This window comes from Ranitomeya variabilis, chromosome 4, assembly GCF_051348905.1.
Source record: "Ranitomeya variabilis isolate aRanVar5 chromosome 4, aRanVar5.hap1, whole genome shotgun sequence".
Taxonomy (NCBI): domain Eukaryota; kingdom Metazoa; phylum Chordata; class Amphibia; order Anura; family Dendrobatidae; genus Ranitomeya; species Ranitomeya variabilis.
Genome location: NC_135235.1, coordinates 338,855,000 through 338,878,450, shown reverse-complemented (window position 1 = coordinate 338,878,450; position 23,451 = coordinate 338,855,000). Strand labels below are relative to the sequence as shown.

Sequence of the window (23,451 nt, the reverse complement as noted above, 5' to 3'; positions counted from 1 at the left end):
GTCTATGGCTGGCCGAGTAGCTGGTAGTAGTGAGCTAACACAAATTACTGCTCTGGGGGTCTTACTCCAGGGCCTGAAGCCATGACAGAAAAGTGGGTGATGCTGCCTGTCTACAAAGAGCACAATTAAGTCAGAGCCCGAACATATCTGCCCAGCGCTGGGAAGAGGTGCAGAATGAATCATTCACAGGAGGCATTCATTCCTTGAGAAAACACATTATTTTTAAATTCTGAAGAAAAAAAGGCATTTTTCCAATCATTAGCGCCGGCCTTTTTCCTGTGACCTGTGTGGACCCCTCTTCTTCATCAGCTTGTGTTCAACTGGATCTGCTGCCCCTTGAGGTGTGCTGCTGACCAGCACAGAAAAGAGTCGCACAGGGTCAGTATACAATTACGTGACCCATCAGAAGGGATTTTAAGCAAGAAAGGAGCATTTTAACAATTACAGTTACTGTACATAGTGCAAAAATGGTCACAAGATCTGTCTGTACGAGCAATAACATTTTTTTATCCATGTGCTACTTTATAAAGGAAATACACAACTTTGCAACAAATTCTCATTTTGGTTCAATAAGTAAAAAATATCCTATCCATATCATCTTGGCCAGTTTCCCATTTACCCTCTATTACATTTACAGTGGATATAAAAGGTATACACACCCCTGTTAAAAAGCCAGGCTTTTGTCATGGAAAACAATATTACCAAGAAGAATAAGGCTACTTTCACACTAGCGTCGTTCGACGCACATCGCAATGCGTCGTTATGTAGAAAAAACGCATCCTGCAAAGTTGCCCGAAGGATGCACTTTTTCTCCATAAACTTATACATAGCGACGCATTGCGACGGAGTGCCACACGTCGCAACTGTCGTGCGATGGTTGCGTCGTGTTTTGGCGGACCGTCAGCACAAAAAAAAGTTACATGTAACTTTTTTTGTGCGTCGTGTCCGCCATTTCCGACCGCGCATGCGCGGCCGGAACTCCGCCCCCTCCTCCCTACTCATCACACTGGGCAGCGGATGCGTCGTAAGACTGCATCCGCTGCCCACGTTGTGATTAATTAACACACTGTCCGTCAGGCCGATGGTTTGCGACGGCCCGTACCGACGGACTAGTGTGAAAGTAGCCTAATTTCACAACTTTTTCCACCTTTAATGTCACACAAGCTGTACAAATCTATTGAGGAAAAAACTGAAATCATTTTGAGGGATAACTAAAATAATATGGTTGCAAAAGCGTGAACACCCTCTTATAATTGGGGACTTTTTTGTGTTCAGAATAAGCCAATCACATTGACACTCATGTTAAACACTAGTCAGTGCACAGTCGCCATCATTTACAGATTCTGATTAACCCCATGTAAAGTTTATCTGTTGTAGTAGGATTTTCCTGACATTTTCTTAGTTGCTGTTTACAGAAAAATCCATGTTCCGTAAACAGCTTACAACACAGCAAAGGGATCTAATTTTGAAGTTATCAGCCAGGAGAAGGGTAAAAAAAGATTTTCAAGGTACTAGATATACTATGAAGCATTGTGAAGACATCATGAGAAGTAGCTTAAAGGGTTTATCGACTACTAGGACAACCCCTTCTTAAACTAAATGTTTGGCCATGATAACATAATAAAGCCTATACTCACCTCCCATGCCGATGCCGTTCCCGCGGTGTAGGCACTCGCTATCCCTGGGACCGTGATGCGGTGATGTGACACCTGACACTGGCGCCCAATCAGAGCTGGCGTCACTGTCTCCGCCTTCGTACGACTTGAACATGAAGAGAAAGCCTGGGATCAGCTCATCCTTGGCTTCCTCTTCATGTTCTGTTGTCAAAAGGCGCTGATTGGGTGCCAGGCATCAGATGTCATTCCACCGCATCACAGCCCCAGGACAGCGAGTGCCGACACTGCTGGAATGGAGCCGCCACAGGAGGCACTTAAGTATAGGCTTTATTATTTAATATTGGCCGAACATTTAGCCTAAGAACGGTTTGGCCTAGTAGTGGACAACCCCTTTAATTTTGGCACAACAGTGACATTACCTAGAATTGGAAGTCCCTCAAAAATAAATGAAAAAATAAAAATACATTTGGCCTGGGAGGCTCTCAATAGGCCTACAGCAACATGGAAGGAGCTGCAGGAATTTCTGGCAAGTACTGGTTGTGAACTGCATGTGACAATTTTCCGTATTCTTCCTATGTCTGGTCTTTGTACGGAAAGGCTTCCGTCTTGCCACCTGAACGTAAAGAAAAGCATCCAAGCCTGGCTATGTTTCGCCCAAACCTACATTAATTCTGCCAAAAGCATGTGGGAAAATGTGTTCTAGTCTGTACACAGTGCCCACAGAGGAGGAGGCATTATGCTTTGGGGCTGTTTTTCAGCAGTTGAAATTGGGGCTTTACTAAGAGTATGTGCACACGTCCGGAATGCATGCAGAATTTTCCTGAGATAAACCTGAGGTTTTCCGCAGGAATTCTGCATGCGTTTTTTTAGCATTTTTTGCGCGGTTTTGACGCTTTTTTTTTTGCTGTTTTTTTGCGTTTTTTCCTGACACTCCAAAACAATGGGAAATTCGCAAAAAATCCGCAAAAATAATGAACATGATGCTTCTTTTCCCGCAATGCTTTTTTTTTGCGGAAAAAAACGCATCATGTGCACAAAAAATGCGGAATGCATTCTAAATGATAGGATGCATATCTATGCGTTTTTTATTCGTTTTTATAGCGTTTTTATTGCGAAAAAACGCGAAAATTCCTGAACGTGTGCACATACCCTAAAGGTGAAGTGAATTATGGACAGTTCCAAATATCAATTCAGGAAAAAAAATCCTTTAGGTCTCTGATAAAGAGCTGGAGAAGAATTTCACCTTTCAGCACAAGCACCAACCTAAGCATACCTCCATATCAAGAAAAGAATGGCTATGATAAAATAATATCAAACCTTTAGAATGGGACGCCAGACCCCCGACATGATTCCAACTGAAAATCTGACTCCTACCCAAAAAGATAAAGTGCTGTCAGAAATTCAAAGGGTACTTCGACAAAGTATTAGTGTAAGGGTGTGCATAATTATGCAACCACATTATTTTAGTTCCTTACATTCCTTATTCCAGCCAAAATGGTTTCAGTTTCTTTCTCAATGACTTGTACAGGTCATAGGTGACATTGAAGGTGTAAAAAGTTCTGTAACGATTCTTCCTGGTAATATTTTAAACAGCGTTTTTTTGAATCTGTCACAATCCGTCGTTTTTTGTAAAATAGCGGTCCGTCGTGCAGAGAAAATGTTCATAGGAAAGTTTTTTGTGCACGTCAGAAAATCGGTCAGCGACGCATCCTGCGCTGCCCGTCGTCGGCTACAATGGAAGCCTATGGATGCAGGATCCGCCGCTGACCGTCACACACAGAGAAAAACTGGATCCGTCGCTGGATTCCTCTCTCTCTATTTTAAATCCTGGAAATTTGTGCACGACGCATCCATCATTACACTGGATGCGTCACACACATTTTCCCCCTATTTTCATGACGTCCGTCGATACGTCATTTTACTGTACCACGAAGGACAGCAGAAAATGCAAGTGTGAAAGTAGCCTAATACTGATAACGATATATCTATGAGTTTATAAAGAATGGCGCACCTGTGTTGTCTGGCATGGAAGCCTGGTCTGTGTTCCTCTCCTTCCGGAACACAATATTGCCGAACTGAAGCACTGCTGACACCATCCTCAGCATAGCTGCAAGAAAACACAGACATTTTAGCACAGATATATTTATTTTACGCCCAAATTCTTGGATATGAGATCGAAAGTGTGCGGCCACTGACAGCGCTCTATGGGGAAGGGGAGAAAAGCTTCTTTCAAGCCACATCTAAACTATTTTAGTCCTTTATCACCTGCTGATGACTATGTTTGGGCGCTCCCCGAACCCACAGAACTATTGTTTCCAAGCACTGCACAAACCAGCCATGAACAGCCTCACAGAAGTTTCCATAAATGTCTCTAACGACAGGATAGAAGTCCCTGTTCTGGAACCTCTGATATAATAAAGACCTAACAGACACGACTTTCACAACAGTTTTGCCTGCTATGCATTTTTTACATAACGCTCATTCAGTAAATGTCATTAATCTGATAGAGGAGATATAATTCATGTACTAGCCCTTTAAGCCGGAGTGGCACACTCCGCAGACTTTTCCCCTCAGTAATGGGAAGCGCTCAACAATAGCCGTCTTTCAGGATGTGATGGTGGTAGACATTCCACTGCCATCAAATTGGGGACAGCTTGTTACTTACACATGATTTCTTCATGATTAATTCCCATGATTTTCATTGACTCCATTGTCTCCTGGAAGATCTCTTTATCTTGCTGTCCAGGAATGGTTATGTTCCCATTGGACAAAAAGCGGTATTGATTGAAGCCCTCCAGTAACAAGTCAGCTAGAGACGGAGGCAAGAGAAGAATCACTGCTGTTATCCCGGAACATTATGTGAGGCTAATCTTTCCGCACAGAGGAACATCTGGGCATACTACTCATGGCCAGCCTCAGGCACCTGTACACCCGGATGATACCTTCTTCGTGTGCTTTTCATTTTGAGCAGGCACAACAATTACCATATTAGAAAAGTAAAATATTTCCAACAACAAAAATTACACAAAACTTATTTCAGGTACTCATGTATCTTTGTGCTGAGAGTTTGGCATGTCTGGTAAGTTTTTCCATTGGGCTTGATGAAGGAACGTGCTGGAGTCAGACACTCAGAATTCATGAACAGGAGGACACCTCCAGAAGAATCCAGCGTAGTTGAGGATTGACGTGCGCCTTGCCACAAGTCTTACTCTACTCAAAGACTGCTCATCATAGAGTTCACTATGTGGAAGAATGCCATGTTTCCTTCTCGTCACAGCTCCACCCACTGTGTCGGAACTGGGAGAAAATGGCGTAAGACTGCCAAAAGAGGAAAGATCTTAGCACAGCCTCGTGTTGTGCCAAAATTTTGTGACTTTTCAAAGCTTTTTACACCAGAATTATCACGTAAAAACCTTTGAGGAATTGTGGCCTGAATATATGCGTGCAATGTGATGCCTCCATTGGAGGAGTTATTTAGTCTACAAACCCCATTTTTATATGCTCGGGGTTTTAGATTTTCATACCAGGATCCTCATCTCTTGGCCACAGACTAGAGCTGTCCCCCCGTCGTACCTTACATACACCATACATTGATTTTACTGTGACAAAGCTTACTGCCAGGTGTCACTCCGGGTGTAGCAGACTGCTCGGGATCCTAATAGGGGCACAGCATATAGTACAGGGATGCATCAAAAGGCCCCGTACACATCAGAATAACGTCAGCCAAATCCACCGATATCGACAGGTTCGGCCGGTTGTCTAATGGGTACGAGGGACCCTCACTATCCCACTCCCCAAATGATTTTGGACTCCCAATAACTTTATTCTCTGAGCTGTCAGTTACCGCTGGAGATGTCTCGCAGCGGCTCTCTCAGATAACACAGTAGCGATCAGCAGAGTGAACGGATGAAGGCCAGAGTTCCCGTAGGACCTGCTAGACAGAGGGGCTGGTGCAAAGCCTGCCCATGGAAACTCTTTTGGGTAGTCTTGCACTCGCAGTGTGCCATGACATTTATAAACTGTATGGAAGCCTTCACAATTAGTGATAATTTAAAGTGGACAACTATATGTAAGGGAATGATCAGTGATAAATGATTTATCATGCGATTGTGAATACATACATGTATTTGTTATGGAAACCCCTTTAATAAAACATGCCTGATAATTGCACAGGGGAGCACAAATAGCTGAATACACACAATGATCCAATCTTTTTGGCCACTCCTAGGTATAGAGAGTCAGGTTATCATTGCAAACCTTTTTCCCCAAATCAACTGATCCCTGAGGTTGTAACCTTTGGATGTTAAAAACTCTTCCAGCACTCATAAATAGAACTTCACGGTCCCCCCCCAAGCTCACTCTACAAAGTCAGTACAAACCACTGAGAACCTGTTCTGTGTGATCTGATGAGAAATGACATCATACATGTGGGCATATAGAGGGATGAGTGGGCAGCAGGTCCTTCCACCCTGTATTACACAGCTCGGGCTTACTTTTGACGTGCTCTCCTGCACCAGCAAGAAGCTGATAGAAAACATGGAAGGTTCTTTCATCCTTGGCTTGGCGGATTGCTCGAGATTTTTCCAGTAAATCTTTGGAGTTGATAAGGAATGATACAAGCTTATACACAAAGGTTTTTATCTTTACAGACTTTCTGGATACTCGTAGAGAAGCGCAATCACTTGATGTAAAATGACGCTTGTGCTTCAGCTCCTTACTGATTTTAAGACCGTCGTTTGTTGTCAGAGAAAGAAACAACCTTGATTACTGAAAGGGTAAAAACTTGTGCTGCACTAATTATATTCTCGTACAATTACCTGGCTCCACACTGTTGTGTAACTGTGAGTAATACCTTTCTTTGTTACTGATATTTGTGTTGATGATCCGTATTTTTGGGTGACTATCACGAGGACGGTAGGGTCTAAAGCTGAAACCCAGTTGACAGCCTTCGGAAGAGCCTGATTTACCTGAATACCAAATGTGATGCAGACTGACCCATCGTTTGGCCATAAATTAATATTTGATTTCAGGACTTTGAGAGCTGAAACCTGAGGTAAAACTGTCAGTAAAGCCTGATTTACCTATGTGGTAAATTTGGGGCAGCTTGGTCCCATAGTTTGGCTGTAAATTAATCATTGCATTTGTTTGCCATTTTTGTGGCAAATATCTTAAGAATGTTAAGACAAAGACAGCATAAACATGGTCTAAAACCGATCAAGTGACTGATTTAGTAATATGTCAAATTTGGGGAAGATTGGTCAATTGTTTGGCTTCAAATTAATATTTGTCTTCGTTTTCATTTTTTGTGTGAATATCGTAAGAAAGCTAGAGCTGAAAAAGCTAAAACACGGTATACAACATGGTCCAATCATTTGGAATGGACATCAGAAATACACACACACACATATATATATATATATATATATATATATATATATATATATATTTATATTTATTTTATATATATATGCACATACATATAGATTAATATACCGGTATATATTAATGCCTCTAGTGTAAGCATGGCCGGCTCAGTAGTGGTGTTCAGCCTGTGATTTATTAATACACAATGTGAGTAGGAAAATGACAAGGTGCAGGACCTTTCGCTATGTAATGACCACCAGTTTCCATTATTAATACCAGGCACACTAGAAGTGCAGATCTTGGCTTTACACGACGTTGTGATAACTTGCTGAAAGGATACAGGTTTCGATGTTGGCTCCAACAATGTATCCGGCTACATCAAAATTGATTCTGATAAATTTTCCCTGAAATAAGTAGAAGTAAGAAGTAAATGACACTGAAATAAGATTAGGGCGCCTTAAACAGTCACTCCCTTTAAGGTTTTATTTCCTAGACCTGTGTTATTGTGAGTGTAGTGTCAGTGTATTACTATACCCTGTGACTGCCACCTTGTACAGAAGCGCCGCTCTGCTCCTCTGCGTGACCGCGATTCACACTCTTCAGGTCACGCTGCACTGTGTGCGTCACAACGAGACTCCGTAGACTTACATTATAAAAGAGACCTCCAGCCAGTGGCTTACCAAGGGGGGGGGGGGTGTTTGGGCAGCCGGGGCATGTGCCCCGGGCGCAGCCGGCAGGGGGGCGCAGTCGGGCTGCCTAATTCGGCGGTCCGCAGTGTCTCCCCCGGCGGCTGCATTCTGCCGCCCCCGGTCTGGGAGTCAGCTGTTCTCTGTGCCGACTGTCAAGCTAACAGCCGGCACAGAGAAGCTGCAGAGTGCCGGCTCCCAATGTGTGCAGAGGGGGAGGGGAGCTCCTGCAGGCAGGGAGAAATCCCTGCAGCTCCGCTGCCCAGCGATCTGTCTTCCTGCTTCCTCTCACACAGACGCGCCGCTGGATGACGTCATCATTCAGCGGCCGGCTGTGTCAGAGGAAGGCGATGGAGCTGCTGCGGCAGAGCGTGAGGAGAGGTGAAAGGTGTGTGTGTATGTGTGTGTATGTGAGTGTGTGTGTATGTGAGTGTGTGTGTGAATGTGTGTGTGAATGTGTGTGTGTGTGAGTGTGTGTGTGAATGTGTGTGTGCGTGTGTGTGAATGTGTGTGTGTGTGTGAATGTGTGTATGTGAGTGTGTGTATGTGTGTGTGTGTGTATGTGTGTGTGAATGTGTGTGAATATGTGTGAATATGTGTGTGTATGTGGCTCAGTATTGGGTGTGTGTGTGTATCGCGCTGCAGGGGAATGTGCAGAGAAGTGAATGGTGTGTGTGTGGGGGGAGGAGAGGGCAATGATGGGGCTGACGGGGGGCATATGTCCTTGGAGGGGGGGGGGGGGGGTCGCGCCAAAATGAATTCTTGCCCCGGGTGCCAGAAACGCTAGATACACCTCTGCCTCCAGCTCACACACAGAGCGCCGGGATCGCCATCATGGTACACAGAAGAGCAGCGCTGGACACCAGAGACGATGGTGATCGGTGACAATATTGGCACACTGACACTGCTCTAACATTTACACAGGTTCAGGAGGAAGGAAATAACTGGAGGTTAAAGAGTCGATTGGGCACAGCAATTAGCCTCTTTATAAAGGTAGGTGGCACATTACCCTTAAAATACAGATGATCAAAAAAGGGTCAGTGTGTCCGTATCATCCAGTCACATTCCCACACCCATCTTCTCAGAGATGGTTGTAATGTGGGATGGGATATGAGAAGCTGCTGTGCGTCATGGTCACCCTGGGTAGAACCATGCTTGCTCCCTGGGCTTTCTGTATATAACTAGTGAATAGAATATCAGAGGAATGTGAAAGATAAAACAGGTTATGTAAGTGCCAACAGCAAAGGTCTGCATTATCCTATCATCATTTCACAGCCACATTTAGCCCAGGATAGCTCTAATCTTCCACCATACTACAGTCAGGCCCATATGCTGGGGTACACGAGGCCTAACCCAAATTTGGTGACATTTAATGAGAAACTACAAAGTGGGACAGAGCAGTGAAATTAATGAATCCTAAACATCGGCACACAGGGCTCTATATACAGCCCCCATAGAGAGGATAACAGTCAAATATCCTAAGGGTTAATACTGATCACAATCTGGGGAAGCTTTTAATGGGTGCAATCAAATGCACTTGTAACCCCCCAAACTGAATGCTCCCAATGAGGCTACAGGCGTCTCTGTTATTTATTACGGGACTGATACTCTAGAAGTAAAGCATGGAGAAATGAAATGATTGCCCACTCACAAATCGTGAAGAGTTATCGTTTTTCACAGTCTTGGCATTACCGAAAGCCTCCAATATGGGGTTTGCTTGTAGAAGTTGGTGCTCGAGCTCTCCCTAAGAGTAGAAGCAATTATTAGGGCAAGTGGCGATACAGGACACGTCATTACATAGTGCCCTCACAGCACAGACAGAAGTGGTGGCAGGGTACAACCAATTCACAATGAAAATATTTGGGATATGTATAGATAAAACATTTCAAGTATGGAAAAAACCAACATAGTAGAGAGCACCTGCATGCAAAGCAATAACATTACATGGCCAGCAGGTGCGAGACACACAATCTTTACATACTGACATCGATAAAGGGTTAACTCACGGTGTCCACTATACAGCCAGGAGGAGATGCCCATGAGCCCTGCGGTCAGGTCAGTGAGGGCCGAGGATCGTCAGATCCCCCTCGCTCACCACCCACTGCACCAATCAGCACTGGGACGTCTCCCCACACCAGTACAGTGACACTGCTAGTGCCCGGTACTGACAGATCTTATATGTCAGCCTAAAGGCTCATTCACACAGCAGTTTGCTACCCGTTTATTAAGCATGTCCTTTTTCTTGTGGCCCGAGTGTCCACTGAAAAAAAAAGACGACGTGTCATGATCTGTGTTACAGACCAAAGTCTTCCACTCAAGGGAATGGGGACTTGGCTTCCATCTGCGGGACATCTGGGTGCTGTCCATTGACAGGAGAAGTTCTGATAAACCAGGACATATTTAGGTGTTTCAGGGAAACAGGGACATTTACAATAGATAAGGACATTTCTATTATGTCACAATGATTTTAAGGAGGCTCAGCACCCAAGAATCTTCCCACAGACCTAAGGAAGCAGCCTGTAGCCCCTGAGGAAACGTCTGGCTGGGCTGTAGAGACACACACTGCACGGAGCTCTCACCTCGTAACTCAAGAACAGACCAGGAACCCGACACTAACCCTGGAACCTGAGCGTCCACGGCTGAGTGACGTGGTTATTCCACATATTACCCTGAGAAGTCCGCAGCGTACAAAACACACAGTGGAGCTGCCCCAGCCCTGGACATTGGAAAGGCTCCACCAGGCCCATCCATGAGTCTCTCCTGCTACAAGGGATTTCGGCCATGTACAAAATTGTGCTCAGGTTAGAATTAGCTAGCTCCTTGCCAAGTGCAATATGTCAATAATATGGCTTCTTCCCTGGTAGGGCCCACCTGCCAGAATAACACCATCTTCAGCATTATAAAATAAAGTCCTCCTGGACAACCCTTATAGACACTGCAGGGAATCACGTGTCCAGGAAAACCAGCAGGGAAACCTGAGGAGCATTGCTTGTTCAATGATGGTCACCCAGAAATGTGGCATCCATAGAGCAAACTCAGTTCCTGCGAGGTCCATGTATACCGAGCTATGTTATATAATCTCCACCTGCAGTGTTCACTCCTGGACAAATCTGATTACTTGGGAAGCGGTTTTATTTATTTAGTAATCTATCCACGATAAACCTGCAGCTATAGCATAGGTATAGGTATAGCATAAGCATCTGTGCTGAGGAATAACCTGTAACTTAAGGGGAACCTGTTGGGCGATCCATGTTCCTAAACCAAGAGGGGCCTGAATCAGAGCCTGGCTACACACTGCAGTCAGGTACATAGAAAATAGCTGTGAGATCCGCCCCGGGACCAGAATAGGACTAATCTGCTGCAGCCCTAATCCAGCTGCTCCCGGCATCGCAGTAGCTGATTGACAGGTTTGTCCTATGTGTGTACATGGAGAGAGACGCGTCAACCACTGAAGCCGTGCGTAAGAGCAGTCTGATCTTTCCTTAGAATTCTAGCCAGATTCCCCAAGACAGGTGCAACGCATGTTGGAGCATAGCAGTCTTGATGGTGTCATACAGGCACCAAATCCGTTAAGCAGCACACTCCACTTAATCTGACACTTAAGCTGAGTGGCATGCACCTCCATGCACTGAGCCAGAAATGTTACTCCAGTCAGCGACCAGAGTAATACTTCTAGTGTAAAAAAAACGCTGCTACGCATCATGAATCCGACCAGTGGGCATGACAACGCCCCGACTCATCCACAGGTGCATCCTTTTCAGCAGAGCTGATGAAAAGTGGCATGTAAACTTCAAAAATTGAAACATTTTGGGGCAATTGCATGCAACACAATATTTTTGAGACTTTTCAAAGCTTTTACTCTTTTGTGGCATAAAAGCTTTGATAAATAAATTGTCCCCTTCATGTTCCGTGAACTGCCGGAGTGTTTCAGAAACAAGTATTCCTGTCTGCAATCGTGCTACCAGGCTCTGATTGAAGAGGCCGCAGTTTGGGCGCCATGAATCGCCTCACACGTTCCCTTTAAAGTTCTCTGCTAGCACAAAAACAAAAAGGTAATAAAAGCGGAGGCCCCAGACATGCAGATATTTGATGACACAATCACGTCAATGTCATTTAACTCATGAAATACAGGCTGATATAATCCAAGAAGCATAAAATAAAAAAGAGAAAACAGGAGTAGCAAAATGGAAGTCAAACAAAATGAGTGTTACTCACATATGACACAGCACTGGAATTCTGAGGGAGGACCGCACACAACAGGGATGGAGAAACATAAAACAGATGTTAATGACAGCCAAAAAGGCAACAGAAATATAAAATCCATGATAAATAAAGATTAAACGTCTAATGATTGATGTTCATGGTGAAGTTTGTGATAGGAGGAAAAAGAACAAAGACAAAACTTGTGACTACATAGTGGAATAGGTGAGTAGGTCACATCTAATAAACTAAGTGATGGCAAATATAAGCAAGAGCGACCGCGAGAGTGAGGCCACAATACTACTGCACCCCGCTATCTGATGAACACAATGGAAGACCTCCAATGAATGAATTCCACTCAACCATATGTGGCAGAAACTGGAGACTTCAGGCCCCCAACACATTACATGGCTGCCGGCAGAAACAGCTTGGGTCCAACATTCATCCACCAGCCATCTCGGCCGGGTCTCCCATACACCGGAGCACTCATACCATCCATCTCGTGCGCCTGTGTCCTCCAGGAGAAAACCACTATCTGACACTTGAGCTGGCGGCTTATCTCCTGGCCAACAACGTAATCATCAGTCCAACATCGGACATCCCTAATCATCGTCTCCCCGACCATCAGTCGGACGCCATCACATACAAATTAGATTGACGAATGAACTCATGGATATCGATGGGTTCGGCCGACATTGATCTAATGTGTATGGGCGTATAGAATAAACTGTAGGACGACTGAAGGCTGGGCCGCAGAGGCCACAATATAGGGGCTGTGGACGTTTCCTATCACCACTGTATGATTTAGCTGGGTGTTTTGTGGTCTTTATTGAGTATAACATGGAGGAACATATATAAGAGCCATGTGTCACACATTCCAAACGTGCCATTTTCAATATGGAGTCATTTCTTGTATTATTTCATTTTGATGGAGATTTTTTTGAGCCGAAGTTAGAAATCGATCAAGCAGGAATGGGAAGTCGAAATCCTTTCTTACTGATTTCTTATTTCTTGTGAATCCCGGCTTTGGCTTAAAAACGACATCAAATACAGCATGTCTGACTCCAGTCTACATCTAAACACTTCACGGAAACTGCGGCAAAACTGTGCCCGGGAGCCAAAGAGGCACGGCTCTCCGCTCGACCACTGCTTACGTCATATTACATCTATTCTGGCCCAGCATGGGGTCACTTCTGAGCCGCCCATCACTGGATGGATACAGCATACCTGGTATTACATATCACCTTCTGCTTATATGCAGGCAGCTGATTGTTTCTCGTGTTATTGAGGATTATTGTTGGAAGTCCATAGTACACTTTTGCTTTTATGTTAATTTTTGTCTTTATACTTTTTTATATTATGTCTTTGTTCGGCTATGTTCACACCTGTGCTTTAATATACTATTTGTCTGTTATGTTTTTTGGAACAAATTATATATTAATGTCAAAACCAGATGTGTCACGTAACTGATGTAAATGGAGGCAAAGAGACCTCAGTGATTATTATGGAGACTGGGCCTGTTACATGTCCATTTAATGAACAGACGTAAAAGCGTGGCATGCAGAAGCTTTTCTTATGTTGCAATAAATGGACATGATGAAACCCTGGCAGACCCCATAATAATCCATGGGGTCCATCTGCTTTCATTTGCATCGGTTATGCAATGGATCCGTTTTTTATGTTAAAATGAAAGTTTAATTCTGATGGCCACCTCAGGCCAGACTTTCATCTCTATAGGAGATTCTCTCATTTATTCTGATTTATCCATTTAGTCGTGTTTCACCTTCGGATACACTGTAGGACAAAATTCAGCAGGTTTCCTTGTTTTCCAGTTTCTTGTAAATGCTTGACGTTTATTTCCATGTCATTCTTGATGGTAGACAGTCACGGACACTTTGTTCTCCCGCTTTCTTTTACCAGAGACCATTCTGAGGAGCATCTCTTCTATGGATCGGCCTTCATCACTTGTACAAACACCATCTCACTTTGTGTTAGTTATTCTTTTTTTCCAGGAATAGCTCTGGGTTTATATGGTCAAGAACATCTTTGTTGGTCATCCTAGCTGTGCATGGGATTTTGTAGAAGTCTTCTCTAGCACAAACGCTCAAAGGCATCAATTTTTATTCTGTCTCCTTTCATGAGTGTCCACGTCTACTGAGACCAGCGTTATCTATTACACAGGCTATGCCCTAATGGGTGGGAACACCAAAGATCTCTGACATACACAAGACATGGCCATAGGCCACAGAGCTGGATGCATTCTGTCTGGCATACTTTGGGGTAGTATGCAGGGCATAAATGCTATTTCACTGTATTAGAAACTATCCACAGTCATTACAAAGATCTCTCAACTATCTAATATACCTATTTCTACATACATGAATATATACATTTATGCCTCATTTAAAAGCATAATAGTTTCCCATAGTCAGTATAATCATTATCAAATTAATTAAGAACTAAATGATGCTAAACTCAGGGTAAGTCAAAAGTGAGGAGCCACCAAAAACACGTTCCCACCTCTAGATATACAGTATACACTAGAGGTACCAATCAATATCACATTTTTTATTTTTTTAGTTGAGTTTTTGATGTGTTATGCTTTTTTGCGTTTCCACCCAATTTATCTTTCCATTTGTGACTTTTTTAAGTCTATTTTAAAGTGTTCATCTGTCATTTTCTTTGTGTAAGATTGTGGGCATAGGTTATTGTTTTCCAGATGTTTTGCCCAATTCATCATTTGTGATTGTTAGAAGAATGGCAAAAATTTGCCGCAAATCCAGTTTCCCCCTTGGTGTGATCTCATATATGCAAGAAAAGGTTCCACTTTGTGCTGGATGGGGGGCACTCACCCGTCTCTCAGGGCCTGGATTGATTTAATAAATTGAATTATACCTTATGAACGAACTTTATACCAAAATAGGGGCTGTCTAGGAAAGTTTAATAGGATCTGGGATGTTTGGAATTCATCATATTCCACTATGTCGATACGTGTCAGATAGCTTGCTTCCGTCATGATAAGTGGTGGGGGTGAAACATGCATTGACTCGCGCCTTGATTCACTATCAAATAATTGCTGTGGTGGGGATGGTTATTGGCAGCAAGTTAAGGTTTTGTGGTTCTTTTTTTTCTTTTATTTAGGTTTTATTAAGGTTTTAATGCAAATATTCGAAACATAACATAATAGTTTAAGTTTTATTAGACCGGGCCTAAATAACCAGTTTTGCACCAAGGAAAATGTTTCCCCTTTTTTTGTATACATTTATATTTTCTTCATTAATATGACATGGTGTGATTGTGTTGGCTTGGCTATATGTAAAGAATGTGTGTTTCATCTTTTTCCTGCTGTTTAATAAACAAATTTAAAAAAAGAAAGAAAAGGTTCCACAATTTTTGCAACCTTTTGAGCTAAATAATTGCAAAAAAGGGTTAAAGACAGGAAAAAAGGACCATTTTGGATTTGTGTCAAATTCATGAACCACATGTGCCATTTGTATGAATTTAGTGCAAAAAGTCAGAGAATAACAGAACACTAAAATAGAAGCCTAAAGTCCTGAAGTGATGAGCCGGCCCCAAGATCTCTGCGTCCAGTGATCCTAATTTGTGTGGCACCCCTAGTTGTTGGGGAGATAACCTGGGAATATACAGAGCACACACCTCTCTCTGGCTGTGCCAATTCTTGCTTTACTGGGTTCCTGTGCACTTTGTGCTTCACGGAGTATATCAGTTTATAGGGAGGCAATGCCAGCAGAGCTAGCGTCCTCTCATCACTAGAAGTCAGCACATAAACACACACTATCCTGGCTCTGTCATCATAAAAGCTGACGATCTGAACACATCGCCAAAGCTGTAATCATGTTCCAAACGTTTGACTTACCCCATAGGTAGTATTCAGTAAGTATCCTGTGTTAGCTTCATATCTAGGAACGTCCATGTAAAATAATTCTACGCTGCTAAACTAGTGAGCGGATATTGGTGGCACAGTGATACGGCTACAGGGTGCTAAAACATGCATTACACGGGTCATGCAGGGTGCACACAATCTCCACTTGCCTTCTGTTTGACGGATTTGTAAGATTCCATCTGGTATTAGTAAAGTGCACAAGATAATCAACAAAGACTGTTAGTAGCCGAGACGGCAGAGCATTGCACTACAATGTGGGCTGCATCATGGCTATGCACAGCGTCATACTAAGGTACACCAAATACCATGCAACGTGTGTGATCTACCTGTGAGAAGTGCGGACATAGGAAATCAAAAAGGAATTACTGTTTACATGTGAGATGTTTTCATGTTTGCGGTCTGGTCTGGGGGACTCGTCCCAGAAGAACCCGGAGTCTATGCCGGCTGGTAAACCTTTTACTGAACCAACATAAAGATCATACATTTATTGGGCGTGCATGTTGTCACACTGGGCGCTTTCCATATATCACCAATAACATACAACAGAGGTGGGTTCTGGTCCTCTTGGACCCCAATTATATTTCTGACATCATTCAAGTAATTTTATGGGATGCTATTTAAAGGCTTTGTCCACTACTCACAAATCCTTCTAAATCCCTATGTTACGCCCCAGTAACATAACACCTATACTCACCTCCATTATTGTCAGCACTGGCTCTCCCGGGGATCACGTGACATTATGTCAAGAGAGCCCTGCAGCCAATCAGAACTGGCTGCACGCTCCTCTCCTTCAGAGAAATCAAAACATTGGGAGGAAGCCAGAGCTGCTGCTGCCCTCTCGGCCCCTCCAGATGTCAGTGATGTCCATTAAGTCACACGATCTCCGTTTAGTCAGTGCAGACATTCGTGGAATGGCACCAGAGGTGAGTATTAGTGTTATTATTTTGCTGGGGTAAAAACACGGGGATTCAGAAGGGGCTGTCAAACGCTTTAATTCTATGCAGCCTATGAGGATGTGCACATGGGTACAGGATCCCACTGCCTCCAGCCACCATAATTTCCAGTAAGGCTACTTTCACACTAGCGTCGTGCGCTGCACGTCGCTATGCGACGTTGCGGCGCACCGACGCTAGCTGTGGAAGCGCCACACAACGGGGGCAGCGGATGCTGTTTTTCAACGCATCCGCTGCCTAGTTGTGAGGTGCGGGGAGGAGGGGGCGGAGTTCCGGCCACGCATGCGCGGTCGGAAATGCTGCAGACGACGCACCAAAAAACGTTACATGTAACGTTTTTTGGTGGCGACGGTCCGACGCAACCGTTGCACGACGGTTGCAATGTGTGGCAATGCGTCGCACTGCGTCGCTAATAAAAGTCTATGGAGAAAAAATGCATCCTGCAAGCACTTTTGCAGGATGCGTTTTTTCTCCAAAACGACGCACAGCGACGTGCAGTGCACGATGCTAGTGTGAAAGTAGCCTAAGGAGGACGGAGCGGTGTGTGCACTCCATAATATGGCTGTTTCTATCAGTTCCCCAGGACAATATAAGCTTTTTTAGGACAGTAACCTACAAGTAGTGTTTTTATGTATAAAACCAAAATATATATATAGTACAACTGACTAAGGCACGTCAGCGTCCTGCTCCCAGCCCCGCTCCTGCTGTCTCCTCCAGACAGGACAGCCTTCTCCGCCTCCGGAGCAGTGTGCTACAGTATCTTTAGCCAATAGCTAAACCAGTCCTCTCCTCTGTTACAGTGACACTTGTGACAGGAGGGGTATGGCTTACATAGCAAAATGAGCCTCCAGCCAGCACCCTTCCTACACAACACTGGCAATGTGTCCTCACAGTGAAAGAGCGGAAACCCTCCCCCTTATCCAAGCAGTCAGCGGTGGAGATGCAGGATCCGGGGACAGTGTTCATAGAGGGACAGATTACACAATGAAAGTATATCAGTATATATTATATATGTGCAATGAAAGCAGATTTTATGTATCGGGGAAGGTCAAATAAAATATAGCGGGGGTCACTAATTAATTCTATAATATAGAGGATCACTGATTAATCCTATAATATAAAGGATCACTGATATATCCTATAATATAGAGGGGATCACTGATTAATCCTAAAGCAATGACAACCTCCCTTTAAAGGGAACCTGTCACCCCCAAAATCGAAGCTAAGCCCATCGGCATCAGAGGCTTATCTACAGCATTCTGTAATGCTGTAGCTAAGCCCCCGATGTATCCTAAAAGATGAGAAAAACATGTTATATTATACTCACCCAGGGGCGGTCCCCGCTGTGGTCCGGTCCGGGGCCTCCCATCTTCTTACGATAACGTCCTCTTCTTGTCTTCACACTGCGGCTCCGCCGCAGTCGTATTTTATATGTCCTGTTGAGGGTAGAGCAAAGTACTGCAGTGCGCAGGTGCCGGGAAAGGTCAGAGAGGCCTGGTGCCTGCGCACTGCAGTACTTTGCTCTGCCCTCAACAGGACAGACAAAGTACGCCGGAGCCGGAGCAGGAAGAAAAGGACGACATCGTAAGAAGATGGGAGGCCCCGGAGCGGACCGGACCGCCCCTGGGTGAGTATAATATAACCTCTTTTTCTCATCTTTCAGGATACATCGGGGGCTTACCTACACCATTACAGAATGCTGTAGATAAGCCCCTGATGCCGGTGGGCTTAGCTCATCTTCGATTTTGGGAGTGACAGGTTCCCTTTAAAGGTTCTATATTAAGGCCTGTTGTTTCAGATGTCAGTGTGTCTGGTACATGTGGTGACAGTTTTCACACATACCAGAGACACTTACACACATAAAAGTGAATGGGACATGTGAATGGGTCTGCGCACGTTAGTGTGTTTCTACCGACCGTGTGTGGACTTGGTCGCATCTTTGCACCATCCAGGTTCAAAACTATTCATCCCTAGACATGGATTACGGCGTGGGACAGAATGTCGGACAGGTGAGGGATAGTGTTGTTGTTTTTTTTTTGTTTTATTACAGGAGAAGAGGGATTCAATGGCGTTAGGTAAGTATAACTGTTATTTTTAAATAAAAATGGAAAAGTGTGTTTTGTTTATACTTCACATGAAAGACTTTATTCTGGCTGTGTCTTTATTTACTATACAACTATAGGATTAGTAATGGATAGGTGTCTAATAGATGCCTCTCCATTACTAACTCATGGGCTTGATGTCACCAGACAATACAAAAGTGACATCAACCCCACAAATATGAACCCCATTTGCCACCACCAAAGGGCAAGTGGGAAGAGTCAGGCAAAGCGCCAGAATTGGGGCATCAAATAGTTGTGCCTTTTTTGGGCGGCTGCGGGCTGCTACTTTTAGGCTGGAGGGGTCAATATCCATGGCCCTTAACAGCCTGAGAATACCATCACCCAGCAGTCTGCTTTAGCAAGGCTGGTTGTCAAAAATGAAGGGGATCCCACGTCGTTTTTTTAAATTATTTATTAATTTAAAAAAAACAACGTGGGGACCCCTCTATTCTTGATAACCAGCCTTGCTGAAACTGACAGCTGAGGGTTGAAGTCAACAGCTGTCATTTTTGCCTGGCTGGTTATCAAAAATACAGGGGAACCCTATTTATTTATAGCACAGACGGCAGCTGATGAATACTCCCACCAGCCAGCCACAGCCTGCTCTCGCTGTTATGAGTTGAATATAATTCTCGACATTGTTCCCTGCTAGCGCTGATCTCAGTGCAAGCAGGGGAGAAAGAGGAGAGCAGTCTTCAGCTCCCGGCAGTGGGGAACAACGCTGAATGTACCGCTGCTTCCCAGGAGCCAGTACGTGTGCTACTGATGCGACACACAGGCGGCACACGGTTGCCACACGTATGCCACAAGTATGACACACATGTACACACGGACATCTCCGGCATGTGTTTTTCCTGTACTGGAAATATCAGGACGCGTGAAAGAGGCCACAGTATACTGATTGCAGTGATGTTAGGACTGCAGTGCACCACTAGGGAAGCAGGCTTAATCCTATGAAATCTTCACGTTACCTTGGGCTTAGGTAATTTTGTAATGGTCATGTAATATGTAATTACTGTCAGCATTTGTGGTGGAGTGCGTCTGCTATCTACATTACTGGTAACACAGCCACACACAGAGCTCTTACCGGCGCGGTGTGCTCTTTACGGCCCTTGTGTGAAGAGGCCACGTGAGCCAGGTACTGGATCACTTTCTTCGTGTTCTCGGTTTTTCCAGCCCCCGATTCTCCACTGCATATACAAAACATAAGCAAAACAGGTGAAATAATAAATCCATGAGTGTAACTTATACCCCAGATTCCCTTAAAAGGGTTATCCATTTTGAAATCTTTTTAAAGGGTCAGAATAGCATACAAAATAAGTAATACCCTATCAGACCACCAGCTGATCCAATGTTTCCTGGGTTCCCTACTGGTCTCTACTTGTGGTTCCTCTGGACACACAGGAAATGACTACATTGTTTTACTTCTTCCACGGATTCTCAGCCTGTATTTACCATGGAGCTACACTTATAAATGTGCATGCTTCATAGCTGAACCCGCACAGCATTTATTGCTGGCACCTCGTCCCCAAGAACAATCATTTCCAATCACAATAAGCCTAATAAATGTACTGTATGTTTCGAACTATAAGACACACCAAGGATTTAGAGGAGGAAATAAAAAAAAATTGAAGCAAAAAACGTGATTAATTCTATACTTAATATCCCACATCAGGGTATGCATGGCTTCCTTATCCCTATCCTGGCATGCAGGCCCCCCATCTATGTCCTGGTATACATGGCCCTCTCATCCCCATCTTGGTATGCATGGCCCCATTCCTATCCTGGTATGATTGGCCCCCATCCTGATATGCAGAGACCCATTCTTATCCCGGTGTGCATGGTACCATCCCTATCCTGGTACACATGGCCCCTTCCTTATTATGTAATGCATGGTACGATCCTTATCCTGGTATGCAGGGTGGCCATTTCCATCCTGGTATACATGGCCCAAATCTCTATCCTGGTATGCATGGCCCTCATCTCTGTCCTGGTATACATGGCCCCATCCTTATCCTGGTATGCATGGCCCCCAACAGAAAAAAACCCTTCCCTGTGTGCCCTCGTAGCGTCCTGCTCTGGTGCCAGCAGCTGCTTTATGCTTGTAAGCAGCGCGTGGCATCATGCGCTGCCTACAAGCCGCTGAGGACCGCTGCCGGAATACTCACTGCTCTCCACACTGGGACTATGTCCGTGGAGCGCAGCGAGTATTCATTGCTCTTTAGCGAGCAGTGTAAGCCATAGCCGCCGGGTTCCTGATGCTGCCGGGCTGTCACATGTGCCGCTACTAAAGGGAAGGAATATTCATTGCATTCCACGCCTATGGGAGGAGAATGGAGTGAATATTCATTGCCTTAAGTTGCCGGCACACTAGAAAACCTGGAAGCTGCAAGAAGCCGGCTGCTGCGGCTGACACTGTGCTCTCTATTAAAGAGGAATGAATATTCACTCATTTCCACGCCCATGGGAGTGGAATGGAGTGAATATTCATTTCTCTTTAGCAGCGGGCACAGGAGTTAGCTGCAGCAGCTGGTTCCAGCCTACTGTAACCTGCTGCTGCTCCCCCACCTCAGCCAGATTAGGGACATCCGGACTGTAAGACGCAACACCCATTTTCCTTCACTTTTTGGAGGAAAAAGTGCGTCTTATAGTCCGAAAAATACGGTAGTCCTCGGCTATAATATGGGCTGTAATCCACATCAGCACAAAAAATGAAAAAAAAAAAACTAAAACAAACAAAACAAAAACCCTCAATTAGAGCTCAGGTAAGGTAAAAACATGAAGAAGAACATAACAGAGTAAGCAGCTACCACAAGCCTGTCCTAGACATCATAATGCAACATGTGGTAGGAATCGTCACTCACGTGCACAGAATTGACTGATCCTCCCGATCTAGAGGGAAGAAATAAAAGACACAGGTAAATAAATAAACAGGCCATTACAAATGCCAATATTATTCATTATTTGCCACAGGTTGATTTGTTCTTGGGTGAGGCAATCATGAAGCTGTGCAATATTTGCAGTCTCGTGTTTGTGATGTGGGTGTGAGGCTACAGTAGATGGTGCAAGATTAATATCCTGCAATAAGTCTTTGGCTTTACTTGTCAGTCTGGACATAATGATCCACGGATCTGATGTGACCTACATAACCGTGTCCATGGCTCAGGGCCCCATCATATGAGACTAAACTGATGGTGCCATGCTGTACGGCAAAAATATTGTGCCCTATGCTGTCAGTAATGTCCATGCGAACAGCCTCTTCATAGAGGAAGGGAGCAGGGACTCTACATCCACCTACTGGAGGTAGCAATCCTAAAAGTCAATATCTACCCTTTAACCAGATGGCATTTTTATGTTTTTGCGCCTTTAACATTGTTTGTGTTATTTTTATGGACTTCATTCAAAAATGACCTTGCAACATGATTCTTCAGGTCAGCTTCATTATGGTAATGCAAAAATGATCCAGTCTTTATTATTATTATTATTATTATTATTATTAGCAAAACATATTCTGAAACTAAATAAATAAATAAAAAACAATGATCATGTTGCAAATCTCCGAGATTCAGAACTTTTTTCTTTTTCTTTTTCCATGATTGGAGTTGGATAAAAGCTTGATACTTGTGCCTTGAGCTGACATTTTTATTGATACTATTTGGGGTTACATATGACAGTTTGATATGTTTTATTGCATTTTGGGGGGAAATGTGGGCAACAAAAAATGGCAATACTTGAGTTACAATATTTTTCTTTTTGTTGCTGTTCAACATATGGTTTAAATCATTTTATATTTTTAAAGATTAGACTTTTTAATATCAACATGAAATATGTTTATTTTTTGTAATTTTTTTAATTTTTTTATTGAGCAGGGAAAAGGGTGATTATGTAAACTTTTGCACACATTGTAAGGTTGCAGCCGGACACGTCCTGGATGAAGTATACGTGTCACTGAGGTGCCTAGCCTCGGTGATGTGAAACTCGGCCAGCAGGCTCCAGTACAGATAATGCTGAGAGGCTTTTTAATGGATCTGAATTTTGGTTCCAGGTTTTAGGAACCGTTTCTATCTAAAGTCCGTCTGGTTTATTGCAATCCTCATAAACCACGTCACCAGGAAACATAAATAAAGTGTTTGTCCGGCAGAACGTAAAACAAAGAAACAAGTCCATACAATGGTGCTGGCTAGCCCACTTTGCTTAGATTCCAGCTTCCATGTCCTTTATCAAAAGGACATTCAATCCAAGAGACCTGCAATCTCCATACCTCCATCTTTCCTTACCACAAAAGCACATGTGCAGAGCTTGCACCTCCAGACCCACCCACACCCAAATGCTCCAGGAAGCTGGGTATTCATCCTCTGGACTCCTTTCATTCTACAGCTGTCCAATCATCCTAGCACTAAACATGGATGATTAACCCCTCTCATCACTTAGTGTGCTGGATGATTTTTCCTAGGATTATATTACTGACGCTAACAACCTTAGTGGTTCATATCTGCCCTCTAGTACTTTGCCAGTGACTTTGTCATATATCCTTCCCCTCTGCCCAAAGCTGGTGGTTTTAGCACCTTCAGTAACCAAACAGGGAAGTCTAGACAGGGCATCTGCGTTACCGTGCAGCTTCCCAGG

The 23,451-nt window shown here is 44.0% G+C and overlaps 1 protein-coding gene across 12 annotated transcripts in view; it reads right to left on the bottom strand.

Moving 5' to 3' along the window:
• The window catches only part of LOC143764741 (myosin-10-like), a 225,485-nt gene that overhangs the window by 49,994 nt on the left and 152,040 nt on the right, over positions 1-23,451 (bottom strand). For 6 of the 12 annotated variants that reach the window (XM_077250655.1, XM_077250661.1, XM_077250658.1 and 3 more), the window contains exons 4-11: positions 21,690-21,717; positions 19,913-20,015; positions 11,882-11,902; positions 9,318-9,410; positions 7,321-7,384; positions 6,110-6,208; positions 4,282-4,425; positions 3,628-3,723 (exon numbers count right to left, since the gene is read on the bottom strand). In XM_077250655.1, the coding sequence (XP_077106770.1) occupies positions 3,628-3,723; positions 4,282-4,425; positions 6,110-6,208; positions 7,321-7,384; positions 9,318-9,410; positions 11,882-11,902; positions 19,913-20,015; positions 21,690-21,717 (648 nt within the window). Of the gene's footprint in view, positions 1-3,627; positions 3,724-4,281; positions 4,426-6,109; positions 6,209-7,320; positions 7,385-9,317; positions 9,411-11,881; positions 11,903-15,919; positions 15,950-19,912; positions 20,016-21,689; positions 21,718-23,451 lie in introns of all 12 variants that reach the window. The other 6 variants (XM_077250657.1, XM_077250663.1, XM_077250665.1 and 3 more) reach the window with 2 other exon arrangements.